This window comes from Dermacentor albipictus, chromosome 3 (genome assembly GCF_038994185.2).
Source record: "Dermacentor albipictus isolate Rhodes 1998 colony chromosome 3, USDA_Dalb.pri_finalv2, whole genome shotgun sequence".
NCBI lineage: Eukaryota > Metazoa > Arthropoda > Arachnida > Ixodida > Ixodidae > Dermacentor > Dermacentor albipictus.
In genome coordinates this window covers 13,554,479-13,580,065 of record NC_091823.1, presented here as the reverse complement: position 1 = coordinate 13,580,065, position 25,587 = coordinate 13,554,479, and the positions used below count along the sequence as shown (strand labels likewise).

The 25,587-nt window shown below is 45.2% G+C and overlaps 2 protein-coding genes across 2 annotated transcripts in view; both read left to right on the top strand.

Annotated features, from left to right (window-relative positions):
* The window catches only part of Cand1 (Cullin-associated and neddylation-dissociated 1), a 108,953-nt gene that overhangs the window by 31,866 nt on the left and 51,500 nt on the right, over window positions 1-25,587 (top strand). Inside the window, exons 9-10 of the mRNA XM_065428039.2 lie at window positions 12,613-12,767; window positions 13,757-13,953. Coding sequence (XP_065284111.2) covers window positions 12,613-12,767; window positions 13,757-13,953 — 352 coding nt within the window. The remainder of the gene's footprint in view (window positions 1-12,612; window positions 12,768-13,756; window positions 13,954-25,587) is intronic.
* The window catches only part of Archease (protein archease), an 86,599-nt gene that overhangs the window by 55,345 nt on the left and 5,667 nt on the right, over window positions 1-25,587 (top strand). The window lies entirely within an intron of this gene.

Genomic DNA, 25,587 nt, shown 5'->3' with positions numbered 1-25,587 from the left:
AGTTTGCAAAGCCACGGTGCTTTAAGAACTTGAAGACGCTGCTGTGCAGCTACAACTTCAACGAAAAGGCGTGGATGACGTCTTTGCTCTTCAGCAATTTTTTGCAGCAGCTGGATAACAAAATGGGTGCTATGGCGAGGAAAATATTGCTTTTCGTGGACAACGCACTGTGCCACCCACCCGATATGTCCAGCCTGAGGAACATAAAGGTTTTTTTTTTTCCGCCCAACTGCACAAGCCGGCTGCAGCTGCAGGATGCCGGCATCATTAAGTGCATCAAGTAAGGGTACCAGAAGTGAGTGCAGCGTCGGCTGGTGGCTTATGGAGTGCAGCGAGTCGGAAAAAAGGATCACTGTGCTCGATGCTGTGCATTTTATTGCCAGTTCGTGGAACACAGTGTCGCGAAGCACAATCGCTAACTCGTTCAATGACTGTGGCTGCCACAGTCAGGAGTCAGTCCCCAGTATAGGAGAGACTGCCTCCTATACTGGGGACGCAACAACCTCAATGTTGCTCGAGGCTGATGCAGGCTTCACCGGCAACGAGTTCGAGTGTTTAAGGGGGGATGAGGGGATCAAAACAAACTTTTTCATTTTTTAACTTAGAGTGATGAAATTTGGCAGACAGGTTTGGAACAGCATCAAACAGACAACTACAAAGTTTCACAATACAGTCGAACCCAACTATATCGAACCCGTTTACATCGAATTATTCTATATATTGAACAATTTCTGGACACGGTATTGTTACAATGTGTATATATAGCAAAAATTACGCTTACATCGAACAAAAAAAGCAGCGACTCCCGATATATCGAACGTCAAGCGGCAGGAAGTGCCTCCGGAAGTTGGCTTTCCCTCGTGGTGGTGGGAAAACCCGGCGGCGTGGCTCCATCCAACCGCTCTCCCTACCGTGACCGCCCTGCCTCGGACGAGCCGTTGACACCCCCCTGCAAAAAATGATCCTGGCCCGCCCGCAGCACTTGCTCAGACAGCCAGCCAATCAGAGGCTCTTGTGTCCTCGTCGTGCAGGATGGTGGAAGTGCGAGTTGTCTCGCTGCTTTTCTGGTTCATTGTGTGTGCGCCTTGTAGGCCGTCTCCTGCAGTGTTGCCGTGATGAAGCGGCAAAATTCACGTTTTGTCGTGAAGCTCGAAATGATAAATAGTATCGAACGCGATGAGAAGTCAGATGTCCCCGCAGCGTACAAGATTCCGAGGAGCACTCTCAGCACGATCTTGAAGGGGGAGATTACGGCTAAAGCGGCCAAACACGCGACCCGGTGCCCGTGGCACTCGACGCGTACGCAGGGCTGTGTGCGAGTGGTTCATCCAAAATTGCTTCAGCCGTGCCGACTTTCGCGTGCTCGGTGATGATTAAATCCTGATGAATGCGAAAAAGCCGTTGCCGATGTTTCCGAAGTTCGAAGCGAGCTGTCAGAATTTCTGGAAGCTGTTGACGAATCTACGGTGGACAAGTTTGTGAGCGCAAATGATGGTGTCACGACCACAGGAGAGCCCGAAAACGAAAACTGCATTGCCGACATTGTACCGAGCACAAGTGAAAGTGGGCACAATGAGGAAAGCAACGCCGGTCCTTGGCCCACATCCTCCGAAGTGATTGGTGCGCTCGCGCTAGTCGGTTCTTCTGCGCGAATGCGGAAGGTTGGGGCCTCAACTGCTCCGACGCTGACCATGTGGAAAAGTGCGTGCGTCGCAGGCAGCGAAATTGCCCAAGCAGAAGAAAATGCAGGACTACTTCGTGCGAAACTAAGCTAGTTTCACCAATAAAATGATTTTATATATGGTATGTGCTTTTATGACATTCAATTATTTTGCAGGCTTATATCGAATTATGCTCTATATCGAACTAATAGGCGTTTTTTGTGAGTTTGATATAGCCGTGTTTGACTGTAATATCTTCAGTAGTTTTTATTTTACAGTCGACTCCCGTTAATACGAAGTTCACGGGGACCGCAAAAAACTGAATTAAACGAACTTCCAATTAAGCACAAAACACAAAGAACAGCACTTTATTTGTGGCGAAATCGAGTATTTTCTCTAAGAAAAATAGTCGGTCATCTTGCTTTGCTTCTTGCCGAATCGCGCTGCTGAAAGCAAGTTCTGCAGGCTGTAGATGTGGCGGAACGCTTCTTCCGCGCTACCTTCAGCGGCAAAGAAGCGCTCCGCGAGAGCAAGGCCCGCAGCTACATCGGCAGCCTTAGGTTGCAGCTCGCCTTCAACGTCATCGTCGCTTTCCTGGGTCGCTTCCTGGGGCCGAATAATCTCTACAATTTCGCTATCCGTCAGCGCACCGCATGTTTCGACGGCCTTGTCTACGGCGACGTAATCTTCAAAATTGACGTGCCCGAGAGCATCACCAAAATCAGTGCCGTCAAGCTCGCTTGTTGACACTTCCTCCGCTGAAATTTCAGAGGCATCCTCCGAAGAAGCTGCCACGAAACCGCAAGCCCTGAAGCAGTTTGCGATTGTTTCTTGCTTCACACGATCCCATGTTCGCGCCAACATGTGGATGGCACTAAGCTGGCTCACCTCGTACTTTGTGGAGCTATCCATACACAAAATCATGCGCTCGAGGAGGAGCCGCCTGTACAGGACTTTAACATTCTTGATGATGCCTTGGTCCATTGGCTGCAAAACAGTCGTTGTGTTTGCAGGCAAAAATGCGAGGCGTATTGCACTCAACGCTGGCACATTCACGTGAGCACTGCAGTGATCGACAAGGAACAACACCTTGCAGTTCGAAGCAGCAAACTTGTGGTCCAATTTGCTTATCCAGCTCTTGAAGATTTCGGCCGTCATCCATGCTTTTTTGTTCGTCTCATAGTCCACAGGCAGCGTCTTCACGCCTTTAAAACATCTCGGCTTTGCGGCTTTACCGATCACAAGTAACCGACATCGTTCCGTGCCAGTCATGTTTGCCGCGATCAGCACCGACACTCTCTCCTTGCTGCGTTTGCCCCCAGCACAGTCGTCGTCCTTGAATGTCAGGGTCTTTTCTGGTAGAAGCCGATAAAAGAGTGCAGTTTCATCTGCATTGAAGATGTCTTCCGGTCTATATTCGGCGAGATATTCATGCAGCTTTCCGTCCTTCCACGTGGCGCATGTTTCCTGGTTAACGGGCGCCTTTTCACCACACACGCTCTTGAAAACCAGGTCATGGCGATCTTTAAAGCGCATCAGCCATCCATCTCACGAAACGAAGTTATCGATCCCCAACATTGCTGCAAGCGTTCGGGCTTTCATCGCAACGATGTCTCCACTGAGAAGAAGTTTGTTGCTCCTGGCCTCCCTAATTGAAACCAGCAGAACCTTCTCCAACTCTAGGTACGTGCCGGTGCGCATTCGCTTCTGAGAAGTCTTGAACTTGTCATTCTCAAATGCATCCATTATTGTGCGCTTGTTCTTGATGTAGTTTGAGAGCGTGTTCGGCTTGATCCCGTACTTCCGCACTATGTCTTGTTTGGCGGCACCTCCCTTCTCAACTTCCTTCAAAACCTCGACTTTCATTGCCAGGTCGAGCGTGCGATAAGAGCCACGGTTTGCCATGGCTATAAACTGCGCGTCTAGGTACAGTCAATTCCGAATAAACCGTGGAACAACCTAGCCTACGAGCTACCTGCACAAAGGCGCTCGACCAACAAACGCCTCGACGTACGCTGCGCACACTGCAAGACTTATCTCGCACAATCTCGCCACTGCCAGTATGCAGCGCTGCTTGCACCTATGGCACCCGCGTGGCCTCCGTGATCAGCTCCGGCCACGCGCGGCAGCCGTGCGTAGCTTCCGGCGGGAGCCGCTTCGCCTCCCGCCGGAGTTGATCGCGGAGGCCACGGCAGCCGTAGCAATGAATAATCGCGCCGCTCCAAGAAGGATGGCGTTGCGGGCGGCTGCGGTGGCGATGACACCAACGCGGAGCACGGAACTGTTGCAACACTTGAATAATTGCACATTCTACCAAAGAATGACGGTCACCTCGAGGATCCCGGCTGAAAATTAACTTCCAATTAAACAATATTACTGGATGAGGACTTCGAATTATTGAGCGATTTCTTCTATAGGATTACATGCAAAACTGACAAGACCAGCACTTCACTTCTAATTAACCGAAAATTCCAATTAAGCGGCTTCGAATTATCGGGAGTCGACTGTATCATTATTTATATATTGCTCACATGTTGCTTGCTCGTGGAAAGCCTAGCGTGACAGCGAAATGGGTTATGGGTCTGTAAATGTTTTTAATAGTTACTAAGATGTATAGTCTAAGTCAAGATTCTCTTAATTTCTTTTTAAATTTCTCTGCTCTTCTTCTAAACGACATAGTATGCACCTTCTCTTTATGTTTAGAATGTATCATGCTCCAATTATTGTGTAATAAAATATGGTGAGCCTAAATGGTAAATCTGAGACTGTCTTCACATAAGGCACACTTCAGCAATTGCAGCAAAACAGACAGGATTAAAATCTGTGCTCCCATTGCTGTGCTATGCTTTCCACGAGCGAGGTGATAAGCCCAAAACAAACTTTTGAGAAAACAAGCCTCAAAGTTCCATAGTGGCACACACTGTCTAGAATGCTCCTGCATTGTAAAATTTGGTGTCCTTGGCAGCAGGTGACTTCTTAGCCCTCTGTCCTTTCAGGAGATGGACTTTGCGTGCCTTCTTCATTCGCTGGGAATCTTTCTCGACAGCCCGCTGAAGAGAGAGGGCACCAGGGCGCAGGCCCAATGTTGTGCACAGGTCTGAATAAGCTTTCAGACTGCCCGAGTTGTACCTTAAAATTGCCTCGTGCACTGCTGTTTCCACGGCAAACAGCGAGGCATGCTGGTCTTTTGATACTAATGACCATATCACTGAATAGAGACTCTCAGCCGCGTTTTTAGTTTTGCCTCCTCTGCACCGGGCCAGCAACTGAGGGTCTGAGAGAGACTGGTACACAGGCAGAAGTGCTTCAGCAACCTTAGCTGAAAGCTTGTACTTCTGAGCTGGTGCTGGCTGCCCTTCTGCCTCAGCTGATCGGTGGTTGCACCAGCTAAGGGGCCCAGGGGGACACAGCTCATGATGGGGCTCATCATCTGTTGTGATGTGGTAGTACGTTGCCATTACTGCTCTTTGCATTTCCTCGATTTCTCAGTGGTTCAGCAGAGCAAGGCCATAGTAGTTCGTCAGTTTTTTGATGAGCTGCTGTGTCAGGCCCTCCTTTCCACCTAGTGGCTCTCCTTTCTTTGCCTTGGCTACCAAACAGCGAAGTGCAGTCCCCATTCGTTTTTTCACGTGATTTATGCAGTCTTCTTTAGATAGCTGCACAAAACCATAAACTTCATCACATAGAGTGCGAAACATGCGGCTGTCCCCATCACAAACTATGTTTGCGTAACGTAAATCAATTCTGCTCAAGGAGCGCCTGAAGAGCTGTAGTGCAGCCTCAACCTCCATTCTTCCAGAATTCACATCAGTGTTTTTCTGGCACTGGTGTTGCTGCTGCCATTCAGCATAGTTGGGGTCACTTTCTGCTGGCTGTCGGCTGCACCCAAGGCAGAAGTTGGACAGAACTACGCAGTACAACACAAGCCCTGTATGGAATTCAATTATACAGCTTACGCCAATATGAGAGCTGTGGCCGCGTGTCAACCATGTGCCATCATACACTACTGTGATGTTCTTTGAAAATGTAGTCTCCATTTCAGTGTACACCCTTTTCACTGCCTCTACAGAATTTGTGAAGATGTTGTGTGCAGCTGCCGCTGCGGCAGGCTTGAAAGTCTTTTTGAGGTGTAACCCACAATGCGAGGCATTCATGGTGGCCCCTGAAGTCATTAAACCTCACCACGACCTTCGCCGAGTACATGGGAGGCCGACGACAATGTTGTGATCTGCGGCGAGGTGTCGCTGAATGACGCCATCGAGCCTAGTGCCGACACCGCTGCGACATAGGACGAGGGCAGCGATTATGCCACAGATGCCGTGCCTGTGCCTACGGTGTTCGCCGAGGTGCTACGGCACATAGGCGGCATCCGGAACTTCATCTTTTCATGACGCCCCAGAGGACCTGCTTTTGGACGTTGCCCAACTCGAGTGAAAGCTGTTGGTTCACGGATCAAACAAGGTCGAAAAGAAACTTGCCGACATTTTTTAAAGTTCGCGTTGGCTGGCGGGAGTCACGGCAGTGGGCAGTAGAGTGCCGTAAAGGTTTGTTTGAATAAAGCATGATTGGTACCTGTACTGCAGCATTAATTCCTATTGCATTTACTTTTTTTAGTAATTTGGGTTTCCAAGCCCTGCACAGTATGTTAGTACCCTAGTTTACATTGAAGTTTCTCAAAAATCTTTCATGCGAAATAAGTAGCATTTTTATGGGCATAATTTATGTTCAGATATTACGATGCCCACATTTTACAACGCTTTTTCGCAGTCCCGAGAAAGTCGTATAATCGAGGTTACACTGTATTTAGTTAGACAGACAACCAATTTTCGTGGTGCCTATATTTTTTAATGCAATGGAAAGCTTACTGCAAAGTGTCCAATCCTGAAGAGGTAATGCAGAAAACGCCGTGGAACATGTATTATCAATTTTTCGATCTGCAGTGAGGATGTAGTCATACATTGGAAGCGTGCTGAAAATGGTGATAGGTAAGCGCAATGATGATTATACGCTGGCATTAGTGGGAGGCAGACAAGTGCGGCCGTAACTGAGAAAGTATTATTTTGTTTACGAAGTTGATGTTCCTGCGATTCATGTTTTCCGACGTCTTCAAGTATTTCTGTGATAATAGCTATGTGTTTTCGTTGTTTGCTGTCGAACTGCTTTGGTATTTAACTAGTCAAAACGAAACCAACTGAATTGAAAACGAAGCGAAGCTTTTCACGTGATACCCAGTTGAGCTTGTTCCCATTGTCATGCGTGTGCTTTTGATTTCCGAAGCATAGAATAAAGTGCAAGTGTGTAATAATATAGCAACTGCAATTTTAGCAATAATTATGTTGTACTTAATAGCAGCCAACTTATATACAGTAATCTCATAGACTACATCCGATGTACCAAGATTTCACCCGCAGGCCTCGATCGCCACTTACTGGTTTTTGAGACTTTCTTTGCCAATTTAAAATTACAATTTCTACTTAAATCGCAAACAGCGTGCTGGATTGTATCACTATAAATGATGGTCATTTCATTTCATTCAACATCTCGCAGCGCATTCTGGCCAATTGTCAGTCCCTTTAACACAAGCAAGAAGGTTGGCTTGCAGTTCAGTAATGGGTTTCGGGCCTCCGTAGAATTTTGGACACTGATTATCACTAACTGTGATGAGGGCCTGCGGTAATATATATTTTGTATCATGGATTATTGCAGCTTATGCTGCGGCTTTACTGCACATCCCTGTTGTTACCTGGGTGCTTTGCATTGGAATTTGAATTGTGTAAGCATTGTGTGCTTGCAAACATTGAGATCAAACAAGACATCAAAATCATGTGCTCTTTTGTAGGATTTCCTGAAATCTGAAATTACTGCAAACAACTGCAGAATAAGTCATTGGTTCCTGCAAGTTTCCTGTTATTTATATTTGTGTTGTGAAAAAGTTTGGCTAGCAGAACTCAATAATGCAGGGGCGGAAGTGCTGCGCCAATTTGCACCATTTTGCGCCAAACCATTGAGCTGTGCCAATCTGTGCCAAACACTCATTTCAAATGATGTTCCCAAATTTAGCAGGATGTGCGTTTTCAGTGGCAACCACACAGCCATAGCCATGCGTTGGCTTGCACAATCCAAGCCTAAGCAAACTGTTTCAGCATTGGCATCTTTAGAGTGCGGATGTGTTTGGTGGCATTACTGTAACTAGGTCACAAGAAAATGAAAACCGTTTTGTGCTATACAATGCATTACAAATGTTTAATAAAGGTGTTATGTGTTTGCCTATATGCGGACCAGCTAATGATGATTTGAACTGGTGCTTGGGAAAGCTGTGCTGCATGAATAAGGTCATACAGTCTGCTCAGTGTGTAGCTCATCTGTTTCGTTAAACATTTTAGCATTCGATTTTGCACCCTGTTGGTACATCTGCATCGATTAAGGGGAGACCCTGCATCAATGAACATTTTTTTTTATTTCCGAGTCGATTGTGATAAACTTGTGGAGTTTATGTATTTCCATGTGTTAATTCAAGATATGCATTGCTTTCTTACGTAATAAACATATTTCTAGGAATGGAGAAAATTCACAACATGCTTGGAGGTGGGCTGTTTACTAAGCTATATATGGTGTAATACAGTCTAAGCTTGTTACAACCGACCCACGTACAACAGACTTTTGAATATAACGAACCATATTTCAGCCTTAGTTTCTTCTACCTATTTTATTAATGCAACGAAGTTCGCTTTTAACGGACTGCGCTACAATGGACTACAATGGCTACTGCAGACGAAACTAGTGGCAATTAAAAAAATCGGGCGTATAAAACATACTTTTGTTGTGTTGATAAGGGTTGACAACTGACTTGCGAGGGTCAGCCGATGATTGCGGTTCAATATCGCGCACACGAGGGAGGAAGGTGGGATGGAAACGTGCCATGTTTCGTGCGCGAGGCACGAGGAAGGGTGGGGGGGGTGGTGAGGAAGACGAGAGAATGGGTTCTACTCAGCTGGCTGCTGCTTACTGTGTGGCCGCTGTATCTTGAAAGCGATCTGCGATGTGAACAGTATGTGCACCCATGTGGGTCTCTTCTTCAAAGAGATCTGGGATGTTGACAAAGTGTTCCCAGTACCAGTAGCTTCGTATATGCTGTGCTTTTGACGTTTAGTTCACGCTGAAGCGAGAGAGAGCACGAAGGTCAATTCGCTCGCTGCTGCTGCCGTGCTTATCTTGCTTAATTTGCTATCGCAACTGATGCTTCGCCTTTTTGGTGAGACTGCGAAATTTTTTTGTTTCTTTACTTTGGAAGTTCGTCACACTTTGCTACAAAGTTAGAGATTGCAACGAAAGTTTCAGAAGTGAGGCGTTTCGGATATTACAGACTTTGGATAAAACAGATATTTTCTGTCGGATTATCAGGGTTCGTTGTAATGAAAGCCGACTGTGTATGTCAACATATAGAAATGATCTTGAGTAATCGGAGTATGCAGTAGTATAATAATGAATGCTCTAGACTGATTGGAACCATAGTTATGGCACGTCAAAATTTTGAAAGTGTGGACTCGTAAACCCAGGGCAAATTATCACTTTTCTAATATTTCTGTCATAATATTTGTCTGTATTATATGCCAGCTGCAATCTCTGTTTTCTAATACTTCTTTCATAATATTTGTCTGTATTATATGCTAGCTGCAATTGCTATTTGTCTACCTTTCTGACAACCAAGAAATTATTGTGACAGGATAAGTAGAACCATAGATATCATCACTCCCAAACAGTGACACTGCCAGAAATGCTGTTTCGAGAAAACATGGAAAAACATTGCCCAACTCGTTTATGATGATTATAGCAGAGGCTAAATCAATCAAAAATGATACAGGGATCCAGTCAAGCAAGAATAAACGATCTACACCTATCTGGAGCTGTGCAACGCATAAAGATATTTGAGCCAATTTTCCGCTCCAAAGAGCAGGGTCTCTGTAAGGGGCGAGTGCCGTGCGTGTGACATTCTAAATCTATTTTGCACGTTCACCTCGCCACGTCTGGCTACTGGGATGATAGCGCGGTACACCGACAAATGACCTGCTTGCTTTCATGAAACTTCTTGCCCACTAATATCCAATGGCAACCGCAATCCTCACTCAGATTTGCACGCAGGCTACACTATTTTCTACCAGGCCACACCGCACAGAATCGGGCTCCTGCCACCGTAGAACGCAAGCCAAGGATGCAAAGTTTCATATTTAGCCAATCTTAGCGGCCAAATTGTGATCTTAATTGACCATTTGGTGAAACCGCAAACCTCCAAAATTGCATTCACGGCAACAATGTTCACGATGCGGCTTTTACAGATCAAATAAAAAAAATTTTAATAAAACATCGTTCGGTGCATGAAATATTGGTTGCCCTTTTACACTGGCTTTATGGCGCCTATGGCAGAACTGCAAATACGCCAAAATAATCCAGCTTCATTCAGAATATTTGTCTACGATGCAGGCCGGAAAGCCAGTTAACATATTTATCCCTTTACTGTTATCAAAAATATCTTTGAGTCTTTCCTCGGCAAGCAAAGGAAATATTGGCACATGTGCAATGACCAGTACGTCACTTTGCATTTATTCTGCGGTATTCTGCTATGTTAACTGAAGGTCGCCAAGAATTACGAATTACCTGAAGCACTACGCGAGCAGCATTCACTGTATCTTGATGGGTGTTGTCGATGGTGGCCACTGTGAACATTTCTCGTTCATTTTGCACGAATACGTTTAATTAGCTAAATGTATAGATTTACCCAATTGATGAGATGTCAATGAAAATGTTGTGGATGACGTTGACAAATGAGTGATAACAGCATTTAAAACAACTTATGAAGAATGTTTGACTAGAAAGGAAGCCTGGGACTTGTGACCGTGGCAACGCCTCTGCATACCAAAGATTGCATCAATCTTTACGCAAACCTCGTCAAATACGGGCACTGGGAACTAGCAGCAGTGCATTTTTCTCGCCGCATCAGCAGCTTTTAGTGCGCATATCCGGTCCCTATCGAATGTGAAGTAGAGAGATCTTGTAACGGTTCGGAAAGGGAACTGTTACAAGATAGTGACCCAGGTTTGCACGTTTGGAATACAGTGAAACCTCGTTAAAACGTAGTTGGCTGAACGGTAGTACTGCATAACTGAAATAGCATGAGATAGCCCACTTATCTGTCAAAAATGGAACTTTGAGAGAGTGTGATGAAAGGGGAAAAAACATGAAGTATTTATTCACTTCGCACGACAAAAGTGTTATTTTCGTTTGATGTCGCCATGGCCTAGCAGCGACGACAGCGGCCTCAAAGTTACTGAAGCTGCGAGCGAGCTTTTCAATCAGCCCCCTCTTCTTGGCAAACACTTGCATTGCAGATTCCTCATTGGCGTTGCATATCCTCCGTGCACGTGTGCGGGCGCGGTAGCGTTGCAGAAGTCACTGGGCACCTTTTCATTGCGGGGCACTGTTCTCGTCTCGACGATTGCATTCGTGAGGCTGACGTAATGTGCAGTTTCTGCCACTGTCGGGCCTGAATTTCCCATGCTGTCACTTTCTGTGTCATCCTTATCACTGTCGCTAGGCGACACTTCGGCAAAACAGAGGCAACGATGGCGAAAAGTTAAACCTCGCAGCCGACATATCTTCGCAGTCACAGCAGCGCCGCCGAGCAACTTCTTCACATTCTAAATGCCACACACCGTGGTCAACAGTAGAACCATGTCACGTGCAAGCGCAGACTTCTTCATGTCACATTCAACAGCAGGAACGATGTCTAATTTTTCTTCTATGCTGAGCACCTGGCGTCTTTTTTAACCGAGCTTTGGCATGACACGAGTCCTCGCTTGCACGATGCCACAACACTCTCTGGGATGGCGCCGAAATGGTGTTGATTTTGATGTGGCTTCATGCGCAAATGCACAGGGAGCTTGGAGGCCTTTGTTCAGATCTCTGAGGCTTATTGTTCTGCCGGGCCGCTCAATGGAGATGAAGCACCACCGTGTTTGCGCGATGAAAAGTGGAAACACTGCGTGTTAACCGATACGTACACAATAAGCTGGTACGGTTTATGCGGATACAAAACACGTTATGTTAAATGGCCGCTGAATCAGAGATTTGATTTTACCACTTTAAAATGAAACTACTGCTTAAGCGGGTATGGTTTAACGAGGTTTTATGCTATACACAATGCACTGATGATGATGTTTACATCTTAAATTACTTGTATTGATGGTGCAGGGGGACGTCACGTGGACATAAAAAAGTTTGCTGGCTTTTTTGTTGTTGTTTTTTTGGGAAAAAGGAACACGCAAGACCTAGGTTGCTATATACACTGTTATTGGTAATTTCTCGGCGTACTTCACAACTTTTGTACTGGCACCTTAATAAATAAGTAAGGTAATAAAATGTTAGTTCATTTGAATTAAGTATTAGTTGCTTGTTTACAATGAAAAAAAATAATATAGCTTAACTAGCATTAAAAGAAGCCTGTCAGCATAGAGTAGGTGCTGTTCACAGAACGCCCTAGGTTATATTTTCTTGGTCGCATTTAGTTGGCACATCCGGTACGCATGTTAATGTTGGTTTCTGAGAAACCTGTAATGGCTTCCTTTGTAGCTTCATGCTACATTCGGGTGGATGATAATTTTTCCCTGACGTACATTTTGCTCGCCTTGTGGGCTTCCGCAGAACTGATCTGCCGTAGTGTAATAGTGTTCTGGAAAGTCAAGTAAAGAACATGTTTTCTTGATATGATTGTATTTGTCTCATATTGACATTTACCAAGCTGCTTCAAAACACGTATTTACTGCTCCAAAGCGTACAATTCATGCTCCAAACCTGCTCCAAAGTGCCAAATTTACTGCTCTCAGAGTTGCTCCAAACCTTCCTTGACCGCTTCCATCCCTGATGATGTGACCTGACTTTTTTGTAATTTTTCTTGCAGGGAGAGTGAAGATGAATACAGTGATGATGATGACATGAGCTGGAAAGTACGTCGGGCTGCAGCGAAATGCCTGGAGGCAGTCATTGCCACCAGGCATGAAATGCTGTCAGAATTCTACCGTGTAGTTTCACCTGCACTGATTGCCCGCTTCAAAGGTTTGTGTTGCCCTATCTATTCATGTGATGCCAATTGACATGGTTAGATAAAATTCTTGGGATCTGCTTTAGCTTATGCAAGATAATGAATGCATGCAACCTGCTGTTGAACCGAAAGCAGGTTCGTTTATATACAGTTGTTCCTGGAGGTGCCAGCGCTTCCCATTATGATGATCTGTGTTGTAGTGTTGCAGTAGTTTGTGTGCTTGCCTGGTCAGTTGGCAGCTATGAATGTGCTATGAATGCTATGTGTAGTTGCAGTTATGTTGTCAAACTTTTACTCCAACCAGGCTCATTTAGTAGCAGACTGGTGGAATCTCAGTGGCCCTTTGTGCAGTATGTAGGGTTTTGCTGTTCTCCATCACTTGCATGACAGTGTCAAAGTTGTCCTTAGCATATAATAACTGTTGCATCACTTGAACAGATGCGTGCATATGGGTTCCCTGTCCAAACTGATGGCTTGTCGGTACCCAGAATCATCATAGAGGTAGCCTTTGGTTTGGCAGTTTTTTCTGTTTATACCTTGTTTGGGTGCAGTACTTGCCCATTTTATTCGCAATGAACCTGCTGTATACATCGTCTGCTGCAGTGTTGGACTGGGAAAGTAGATTTTCTTTGTGAAAAGGAGCATGGTGACTCGCATCTGGTGCTAGCAGGGTGACGTTGCCCATGACTGATACCTCTTTGGTACAGTGTCACTGCAGACGCATACTATCATCCACTCTGGATGAAACAGCTATGTACTGCAATTTAAATGCGGCATTAAACAAAAATGCACCAGTGGATGCTGCTTGTGCACATGATTTGTGGTGCAGATGAACTGGCGGCTTAATCAGGAGAGCTGTCTGCACCCATCTCCCTGTGTGGCGCAGCAGTCGGTATGGATGGCGCCTGCTCCTGGTCACTGCTGCTAAGGCCTGTGTGATGTGCCTCATTGTATTTTGTGTTGTGGCCCTAACTCATTGCCATCGTTGTCTGTGCTGTTTCAGAGCGTGAAGAAAATGTGAAGGTAGACATCCTGCAGGCATACATTGCACTGTTGCGGCAGACTCGGCCACTCATCACTCCGTGTGTTGGCGGTCCCCTCAGTGGTGACGACCCACGCACCCTGGTTGCGGCCCAAGTGGGACCACTGGTGAGAGGCCTTCAGAGGCCCCTGCGCGAGCGTGCCCTGAAGACCCGCCAGGTAAGGCATCCCCATGTAGCGACTCTGAGGTGAAGTACACCTGTAGCATTGCTCACACTACAAATTCACATTGAGAAGATTATCATCACATTTGATAATTTTTACTCTACAGTCACTGTCCGAATTTTTAATACCCGCAAGTAAGCTTTTTTAAAATGGTTTTTGATAAGACCATTCCATCATTTTTAATTGCGCATTCAACAATTTTGCATTTTGGATGCACTAACGAAAGAAATGCAAGCCAGCAAGACAGCCTATGGCGATCACCAAATGCCGCTGGGATAAACAAATAACCAGCTTGGTACTGGCAAAAGGCGTGCGAAATGCGCACCAGCGATTTGAATCTGTCAGCTAATAGGAGTGCTTCCTGTGTGCATGAGGCAACAGTAACGAATTCAACATCAGTTCTTACTTTTTGCTTGCTTTTTTGCTTATAGTTCTGCATGGAAAAATATGGTGCACCAGCTATTTGAAGCTCCGATCACTCTTCTTTACGACAGTATAAAGATGGTGACACATTGCGTCAACAGAAAGCCGAGTGATCAGGAGTGTGGTAACAGTTCCCGAAGCTCATTTTCTATTTGAATTTTGTTGGCAGCATACTAGAAAAGTGTGATTCTTTCAACTTTTACTTCAGATATTTTTCTAATCTTTTCCCTTGTGATAGTAGAAAATCCAGGAATCATGGTAAAATAAAAATGATAATTTGAAACTATAACCAGACTGAGACACCCTCAAATAAGTGGGTGGTGAACTAGAGTTCAAATTCTGGAAATGGGATTTGCTGATTTATTCAGTAAATAGAAGTGCGCTGACATAGTAAATTTTTGTTTTTCTTGATACCCTTTGTAGTTCAACATTTGGTTAATTTGGACATTTTTTTCAGTTCCATGAAATCCGAATTAACAAGGTTTACAGGGTATACAGTAAGGTATATCAACAAGGTATACAGCAGGGTCCCCTCTTATCAAAGTGAACAATAAATCAGTATGCCAGCACTGGTTGCAGCTAACCTTAGTATATGAAAGTCTGGAAAATATGTTTTTTTATCAATAGAATTTCTGTTTAATAGAATCAAGTGCTTTATTTCTCTCTGAAACTAATGAATTGGTGACTTTCACTTATACTTTATACAAATTAGGTTCTGCAGTTTAAGAGGGGACTTGGTGCCCGAGTAGAACCTTATTGTATTGTTATCAGCTCCAGAGATTTAAAACTTTCAGCACATATTCAGTTTAGTGAGCAAATTGCAAATGTGTAATCCATTTTTTTTTTAAGCTAAATGAGAAAAAAGTTTGCATTTTGTTTTTATTATAAATTTGGGAGGTGACTTGAAAGAAAGGTACTGTACTGAGAGAACTAAAATTCACTAATCATGCTTTTGAATGTTTGAAAAGTGCACATACGAAGTTTCGTGCTTCTATCTATATTTTAGCCAAAGTAATCAAAATTTAAATTACCAGCATTGCAACACAATCTTAGTTGTTTAATTCTTGCAAGATTTGAAAAAGTTGCTTTGCACTAGCATGCTGTATTATAGCTTTCTTTCACTCTCTGACTGTTTAGCCTTCAGGAAAAAAAAAGAAAAAAGGAATCGTGCAAATCGAAGAACTAGCAGAGACACAGTGCACATGCCAAATTTTCAGGTGTGCGAAAATCATGATCTGAGAAAAACGAAAAAAACGTTTAGCAATGTGAGAAATACTTATGTCCCCAAGTAATAGAATTCCCCGCTACAGTGAATCGGAAAGCTCCCAGATAGTAGTCTGGAGCAGACTTTTCTCTGTGTCTCTTCTTCATGGCTGCCTGGAATGCTGCTGATGGTGCATGCTTACTGTTTGCGTCTGCTCTCCTACTGTCTTGGCTGCTCTCCTGCTGCCTTTACAAGTTCGTTGCATGTGCAGCTCGCGTAGTCCACTTGTTCACAGGGCTCATTTGTTAGGTGCTTCACCATGCACTTCGTCGCTGTAACTGAGAAGAGTTCTGCTGCTTTTTCGCGTGCTTGTGGCTTGATGGTACCTCGGTCAGCCGCCGTGAAGGCGTGTGTGCATTTCCGTAGCATGCACGCCCGTAATGGTTGCTGCCACACAATCTATTACCGGGGTGTCTGCTGTATGGTCACGGTCCGGCGTCAACATTGCTAGCGACACCAATGCTTTCTGTCGCCTAGGCCAAGCGCCAACACCGTCCAGCTGCTTTGGGACAGCTGTGGTGGTGGCCGTCATGATCGTGCATTGCACCCAACTCCTTGGTTGCGCCACTGTACCGCAGCGTCTGCAAGTCCGCCGGTCTGACAAGGTCGTCAGATGTTGCCACTGGTAGTTGCGATGTGGCTTCTCAATGACCACGTGTTTTCTTCGACGGTTGGTGAATTTGTGCGCTGTACGGAATTTCCGTGCACAATTTGGCATCATGACAGATCACGACCACGCTACCATGCTGAGTGATGGTTTAGGCAAAATAGCGTCGCCGACGCGCGGCATCCCCGTGCTCCTATTAGAAGGTATTATTTAGTCATGTGATGGTCGTGACCCAACAGGACAGCGGGGTTGTCTCTTTCGTTCTTGCGTGGTTTCTCCCTCCTGAAGCAACCCTGAAGGCTTGTTTGCGGCGGGAAAGTGAGTGGGAAGGACACGATTTCGAACGAGACCAAAATGGTGGCGCTCTGTTGATCGGTTCCGAAACTGTGAGTGGCGCAAGATGGAGCATTTTTGGTGCATCTTGCAGATGAAAATGAGCGCCTCGCGTAATAAATATGGCATTCTTTTTTCTAAAGACTCGTTGTTTCGCGTTAATTTTTTGGCAACATGCGTGTGAGGACGTCTAGATTGCAAAAAGAACTGAAAAATCTACATTTTAGCAATTTTTTTTCGTCATCAAGAAGTGTGTACCCCCTTAATAGTGGGCCTGTGTTTTGCAGAAATCCTTTATTTATTGTATAACAAGTTTCGCATTTGTTTTTATCCAAAATACGAAAGGGCTGGCCCAACGTTCCGGTTGTTCGGCTATCGTAAGGCCAATCTGCACAACAGACGAAATGACCGTGCATTAGGTGATTTGATCGCAGCTCCGAGCATAGCAACGCTTATGGTAAAGAACAGGCATCGTCTGTGCAGTTTCGTGTTCAGGTTTGGCTTGTGATTTGCCACCTGTCAAAGATTCAGAAATTTAAAGGTTCATGGCAAGTTCGCACGATGCCACCCCCCATTGTCCTTCGTTCATCCGCCATTCGCGCAAATGCATGCCACTGACTCGCAATATTTTCGCGGCTGCCGTGTAAATCCGAAGCTAGTCTTGAGATGGGTTGCTCGAAGCTACAAGGCGCTCATGTCCATCTATGAATGGCGTTGGGAAGAAGAGGCCACTGTACGGTGTGCCGCAAAGATGGTGGCCATGAAAAACATCAGTACAGTCGCTTTCGTTTGTGAGGCAGCTTTTGAGCTTTCAGAGTGTCTCGTGGCTGCTGCGAATACATGCGAGTCGGTTCGACACCAAACCGTAACTTTAGTCCCAGACGCCCGATGAAACAGAGCCTATTAGGCCTAATGGCCCTGGCAGTGTTCATAGCAATTTTTCAGCTGGCCGATGTGGGAATGGACCGCAAATTGTCCCAGAATGCTTGCAGCTAATATGTTTGTATGGATGACTATCAGCTGTGTTCGGTCCTGAGATCATGCATGCAGGTTAGATCGATGGCTGTTCAAGCAGTGTGAAGTTCGTCGCCGCGTATTCAACATGATCCGCGTGCCTATCGGCCTAATCTTCACGCCTGCTTTCGCATTTTACGAAATGCGCGCTGCTGTTGTTGCTGTTTCCACTGTCCGCGTTGTGTTATCATGTCGATCGGCCCTGTCGACCCGGGCGAACTTTGTACCGACAAAGGGGGCCCCGGCCAATGTGGCACCATTGTGCAAATAGCGCACTCAGGGCGCTCTTTGAGTGATCCCACATCGAGTTGACATCTGTGAGCACTTGCAGTAAGTCCGGTACTGTGTCAGTCCGGGCGGCCCATCCACGGTGCGCTTGGTGCTCCTTTTGTGGCAAAAACGAATTCAAACACTTGCTCGCTATACAGTGATACTATTTGAGATTCACACAGCACTAATCAAGCCCCTTTCGGATGAACTTTTATAAAACTCAGTTTTGTGAGCAGCTTGGGCACTCTTGCCCAATTATGCATAAATTCAGTGCACTTCTGTTAATTCGAATTCTGTTAATGCATAAATTCAGTGCACTTCTGTTAATTCGAATTCGAAGCTCTGAATGATTCAGTGTTCATCCTTGCAGCTTACTTCTCACCTTGTACCATGACGAGAGGTCTGCTCAAAGGGAGGTGCGCGTTGTGACAGTCAGTAACCCACTGGAGCAAAGCTTCTTCGAGCTGGGGATGAGCTGTGGTTCGCAACCGCTTTCTTGATGCATGAAACTTCTCGCTTTCGAAGGCTTGAAGAATCTGTTGTTACTTTTTCACGTACGTTCCCAACATGCTCTGCTTCACATTGTACTTGGTCATAACATGTGTGGGATTCTCACACCCGTGCTCTTGGGACCAAGGAACGACAACACAGTAATGCAAACAATCACAAGGGCATTTATTGCACCTTTCATAGATCAGTGCCTGCTAGCCGAGTTGCTATCCACAAAACATGCTGATGGGCGCACATGTGCTGTTGCGATTTGCCATTCTTCAAAGCCTGCAAAATTTCCACCTTAGTTGCCAAGTTTTTGGCGTTGTACTGTGGGGTTCTCCTCCGTGCTCTTGGGACAAAGGAACGACAACACAGTAGTGCAAACAATCACAAGGGCATTTATTGCACCTTTCATAGATCAATGCCTGCTAGCCGAGTTGCTACCCACAAAACATGCCGATGGGCGCGCGACAAATCTAGAAATCCGACTTACCGCGACCTCATAGCGAGCGAATATGTTCGCCCCATGCTGGATCCCAATGCCTGGTCGTTCGCGCGTACTGTCACGCGAATGGTGGCGCATGCCAAGGCGGCCACGTGAGACGGTCTCCCAGAAGCATGGGTCGCTGCACGAGCGGCACGGCACGTCCGTGCTGCTTGCTGTCTCGAACCCAAGAGAGAGTGCCTTGTCTTCCCCGCACCCAAGTAACCCCGCAGCGGCGCGACACTCGCACTATCTCTCGCACCGCGCTTGTACCACTCCGACCGCGGCGGCGACGCGACACGAAGGCAGGGGCTATGCGGGAAAACAAGATATCAGGGGACGCGCGAGTCGCGCATCCCCACAGTACTTCTGCCACTTTGCCGGCGTTGCTATCACTGTAGCGCACAATGGTAATGGCATGGAAAGCACAGTCGCAACGAAAAAAGAAAACTCAGCAAGAAAAGATGATGCCGATTAGACAACACAATGGAAAATGGCGTCGAAGGCGCTGTGGAGCGAAGAAAGAAGGCACCGACGTTCGGTGATGCTGTGATTGCCCCCGCTAATTGATGACGATGGCGATGCCTCTCAGGTTTCGGTTTCACTCCATTGGTGCCAGCACTGCTTTACCACACTTTCGTGTAGCAGCAGCCGTTAGCATTTGTCCGAATTAAGCGGTGCGGGGCCGAATTCTGATGAAATAACGAAGGTTTTGTCCCGTAGACTAACATGCACTTGGGCCGGGACCAATTATTCTGAATTATTCTGAAGTCTGAATTATTCGAATTTCCGAATTAACAGGAGTCGTATTAATGAGCTTTTACTGTATATGCCTATAATGAATGAAATGAAATTAAGCTAGTAGGCAGTTATACTAATAGATGGTGCATTTGGCTCATGTTAGCTTTGGAAAATTGAATAATTTCTGCTAGTTGTCAGTTCTTGCCAACCCCTGCCTTGCTGTACCACATCAATGTTCCATAAGCTCGGAGCCATTTGAACCAGTCATCACTCATCGCATTTGCTGTCAAAAAATAAGCTCAGGATTGGGGGTGGAACTTGCAGATTCCACCTTCGTCGCTGTTCGCAAACCCGTGGCCCTTGCTATTGAGAGGTTGGCTTTCCTTCAAAGCTTAGACGTCCGGTGGCTAAGCATGTTTTACAGGCAAAATTTTGCCAGCAGCATGAAATTATCACAAAATTCAGCCTAAAATCAGGCACACTTTCTTACATTAGAAAGAAATAAACACTAAGAATCATGTTTGTTCCCACACAGCCAGCAATATAATAAATTTGTTTCGAATATTCATATCCAATCGAATCTTAGCATATTTTTTAATACTAGTTCTCGAATTGAATATGAATGTTAAGTATATAGTATTTAATAATATTCAGAACTTTCGAATATTTGCGCACCTATAGTTTAGTGGGATGCAGGTGATGTTTCGAAATAATCGAAAAGAATTCAGAAAATATTCACATTTATGAATAGTGATTATTTCATTTGAAAACTGAATCAAATAAGTCACTATTCAATTTGTTATTCGAAAGTTTGGAATATTTGCACGCCCCATACATTTCAGGGATGGTATGATGTAAGGATTTCTTTTACTGTGTGGGGATGCGCGACCCTCGCGCCTCCCCTGATGTTTTTCCCGCATAGCGCGTCTCCTGTAGTGCGGCTTCGCCGCACACGCGGCGGTCCGAGTGGTACAGGCGCAGTGCGAGAGATGGCGCTAGTGTTGCGCGGCTAACGCCGCGAGGTTACTTGGGCGCCGAAAGGAAGGCGCTTGCTCTCTTGGGTTCGAGGCAGGGAGCGGGACGGGCGTGCCGCATGTGCAGCGCGGCTCTTTCCCGGCGGGTCGACGCACGGCGGGGACGTCTCCCACGTGCGCGCCACCCATGCATCTGCGAGACCGCCTCGCGTGGCCGCCTTCGAACGCGCCACGATTCGCGTGACTTATGGGGTCTGATGCGGGATATCTCACACCGTACTCTTGGGACAAAGGAACGACAACACAGTAGTGCAAACAGTCACAAGGGCATTTATTGCACCTTTCATACATCAATGCCTGCTAGCCGAGTTGCTATCCACAAAACATGCCGATGGGCGCGCGACAAATCTAGAAGTCCGACTTATGCCTGTTTCACATGATGCGATTTTCGTCGCACCGGAAGTGCGATTTCCGTCGTTTGCGATGAAAATCGCAGTCGCAGTGCCGACCCCCCGATTTTCGGCTGCGACCAACCGGTTGGTCGCACAGTCGCACCGTCGCACCGATCGCTGCGATTTTCCGTCGAAATTGCGCGGAGAGCTGCCAAAGGAGCTATTTCGCTGGTTTGTTTTGGAAAATGGCGTCTCGATCGACAAGTGCAATACGCGGAGACGTGGATCGTCGAATTCAGTACGTACGCGAAGGGAGAATAAAAAACTTGTACCGCAGATTGCATTCTCCGATTTCTATGCGTTTGTTGACACTCTGCACAGCAAATTAAGTGCATTTTCACGTTTGCTTCGTACGCCTTTGCGAGTTGTCAGTGCTAGGAGGTGTTCGATCCCCAGCAGACGACGAGGTCGCTACAATGTTTTGAGTAGCATGCAAAAATCGCGCTTACGGAGCAGCTTGAATTATTTCAACCTCGTCAAGGGCAAATGACAAGACAGCAAAGTACCCGAAGTTTCAACGTTGCGCTGAACGCGGTACCGTTCAGTTGCATTTTCTTGTCGGTTTTCAAGCACGAATTTCCCGATGCATCTTGAAAGCTTATCTTGCCTCTTATTAAATCTGACAGAGCAAAAGTGTAGGCTATCGTAATGAATTTGCTACGATAGCAATAAATCCGTGGCTTGAATAAAATATTACATGCACGTTTAGTTGCACCTCTTCGCTGGAGAATTTTTTTTTTTCTTGCACAGAAACCAATAAACATTGACTATGTTGCGGACTTTGTATCCTTACTGCATCTGTATGAACACTTGCTCTGCAAGGTAACTAACTGCACAGCTAGTAGATTAAGTAAATACAGTGACAACGTACCCTCCTGCACAATTATGTAGAACTCGTGCAACAATGCGAAAAGCAGGCAAACGCCCTGTTCTTGTGTGGATAAAACAGTATAAAACGACACGCTGAAGAAAAGTAAATCTAAACTGTGCAGTGAAGTCAGCCAGTACAAGCAGTTCTTGCACGTTCACAGCTGATCAAGTGTGCAGAAACATTCATGCCTTACATGTTTCTAGTAAGTTTCTAATAAGTTTGTGATCACATATATTAGTGTGTAAACCCATATAACGATATCCGCTGCGATTACTATCTTTGTAAGTAATGAAATACCATGCTACTTGCAAGAACATATATCACCTGAGGATTTTAGAACAAATTTCTGCATTTCAACTATACACAATATGTGGTTTATTCAATAAAAGAACACAAACTGGGCTTTTTTGCAATGACAAACTTATTCCAAACTTTACTTACATACAGGCAAGAAAAAAAATTACAGACAGAAATATTGTTCTTCAATTTGTTCACCTGCCACTGTGGCTATAGCATTCTGCTGCTAACACAAGGCGAGGGATTGATTTGCCAGCCATGGAAGTCGCATTTCGATGGGAGTCATAGGTGCGAAAAAAAGCTCTTGCACTTAGATTTAGTTCATCACCTTTTATTGAACCCTTACACTTCAAAATGCTATTGCATGGGGGGCATGCTTATGCAAAATCTAACACCAATAGAAAGCAAAGCGCAGAATTGTAAAACAACCATCTTTCGTGATAATTCAAGTGTGTAAATATTCATTGCATCAATATGTATTGTTCAACAGCACTGCACAAGTAAGCATGATCAGGTATAGCAAGTACTCTGTCAAGAAGCTGGTTATACAGATGTATAAATGTCAAGGCATGAATGCTCATACTACGTCGCACACATAGCACAAAGAAAACCTTTTTCAAGAGTTGTCCCTTCTGGCAGATATGAGTGGGCCATAAGCAGCAGAAACTTTATTGCAGGACATTGTGTAATACCGCTTATGAAAAAATGAACAGAGTGAAGAGGCTTTTAACCCTTTATTGACGAGTGTTGCCTACAGGCAACACACCAAAAAAGAATTTTTTTCTTGTCGAGTTTAAGTATCGAGTACAAAGTTTCTAGCTAAATGTCTTCGGCCAACACTGAATGACAAGCAGCAAGCGTTGTTGGTTGTCAATTTGTTGGTTTAGAGCAGGAACACTGGACGAGGAAGAAGAAGTTTGGCACGTGACTCACTGTCTTGTGCAAGCAAGTTCAGAGGAGACAGGCCAATGCAACGTATGCAGCTGCATTGGTGTCGCACATCTGATGTAAAGCAAATGAAATGGGCACCTCTGGTTCACATATGATAAGAGCTGTCTATACAAATGGAAAATAAAGCTAGGTGGCTTCAATGGGGTGAAGCCCACTTCCAGTTTCCTGCCTGGGGTTTTCCCTCTATTGCTGAAAAATTTCTGCAAAATATTTTTTCTTTTTGTTGATTATGCTTACTCTTGACGTGTTTTGCATATTTAGATAGAACAATAAACATGTTTTCTCGGTATTTATATGTCTCGTCATTAAAGGGTTAACAGCAGTACCTCATGCTGCTCTAATAAGAGGAACGATGTGCAAAAACATTTCTGGTAGAACACTTAAACTAACTTTCTGAAAGACAGAAAATTCCAGGTGAGAGTTGGAGGTACGTTTAGCCCACACACACCAACAACACGGGCATACTACAAGAAACACTACAGCCTATGGTGTATTACAGTCTGTGGGAAAGCTATCTTATACAGAAATCAAAAATGATGCAACAAGCCCTCGACAACACTGCAGACTTTCTTGGCTAGTCTGGCCTCTCGCTTTCTGATAAGTCAGCTCATATCGACGTCAGAAAAAAAGAAAGACTAGAATCAAGAACTACCCCAGATTGCACATAGTGATCCACATAGCTGGACAAATATGCCCGCAAATCAACATCCACAAATCCTCAGCTAGTGTAAGCCCATGACGGCAGAGCCAGCATGTGGGTGAAACAATTATGCAATGCCTGGACGCAACTTCCACACCTGGTGAAAAGAATAATCTCGAAATAATGGGGGTGGGCGAGCGGATACTATAGAAAATCGCAGATGCTGTGCTTGTGTCCAAGGTATGGTACGGTATGAATTACCAACAGCACACAAAAAAGACAACTCATCGAATACAGGCATCGGGTAGTAATAACAGGTCTTTCCAACTGTACCATGCTTGAAGACCTCTATGAGAAAGAGCTAACGAACAAGCACCTAGACAGAGTAGAGTTGCAGCCTGCAGCACAAATTCTTTGTCTCAAGAGCTCAGAACCTCGTCCCAAGATACTATGCCAGTTAGCATATGAGATGCAAACACCCCTCCCTTCAGAAAGGCAACCTCGGGAGTACGTGAAGTTGAAACACAACAGGCCCATACCGTGAAATATGGGGACAAACAATTAGGCCAGGAGATTATATGCAGCTGCCAAACAAACACAGGAGGTTGCTAATCACGAAGATGCAAGCAAACATAAGGCACATATAGTACACTGATCTGGCAATAGCAGTGTAACAGTAGTATGACACTACATAAAACTAAACCCCATATAAGTGAGTACCATTTTAGGTCATCCTACACCTAGAAAAGCTGAACGGAAAGCAATCAAAGCAGCACTTGTAATGCAGATTACACCCTGCACAACACCCTGCATGGATTCACCTGAAACTGTCTGGGCCTGCACATCACACAAGATTGTCAGGAAAATCAAGAGATTAACACGTGACTTGCCAGCACATGGCCAGAAATTAAATTACAGGATACATAGCCATGCAGTTATTCCAGGACACAAGCGCGCTTATAAGCCTGACATAATAACTGAAAACTAGATGAGTTTGTGTGTATTCATTATTAACTAAAGTGCAACAGATAGACAACACACAAGAACGAAGCGCTCTGTGTGTTCACTTCGTTCCTGTCCATTGCATTTCTGTTGCAGTATAGTTAATGAATTCATAAGGCTGCACAGGAGAAGACTGATACCTCTGCCCAAGGGCCCGATCTCGCATCCAAATCCACACGTGTGCACACATACACACACAAATGTTGCAAGAGTGCATAGCATGGAGCAGTATCAACAGGATGACACTAGATATGGATGAGGACTAACTTTCAACTGAGGTTCATTTGTAAAAATGTGGTGAGTTGTAAAAGGGCGATGAGCAAAACGAGAACAAGGTGAAAGCAGGAGCCAACGTTTCGACAAGTGGACTTGTCTTCTTCAAAGTCCACGTGTGGAAACGTTGGCTCCTACTTTCACCTTGTTATCATGTTGCTCATTGTCTTGAATTTCCATCTCCTGCCTTCCCCGAATTTTCCCCAGAAAAAGAAAGACATCATTGAAGGATAGATAAAAATTGGTGCTTGATGCAGCCAAACATAAATAAATATGCTACAGAAAGAAAATAGAGAAAAATTCCAAGTGCAGGAAAAAATAATTACAATTGCCAATCCTGCATGCCAGCACCTTTCAAGAAACACTGTTGTTATTCCAATAGACAGACTGACAGTTTGCTTATGCAATGCAAGCACATTCTTCCAGTTCCATGCCATTGGGGAAAAAATGAGTTTCCTGGAAGGTAGCCACTTGCACACTTGGTCATCACTGTTTTTTTTCCCTGGACTTGTATATCTATACGTATTTTCCCCCTTTCCT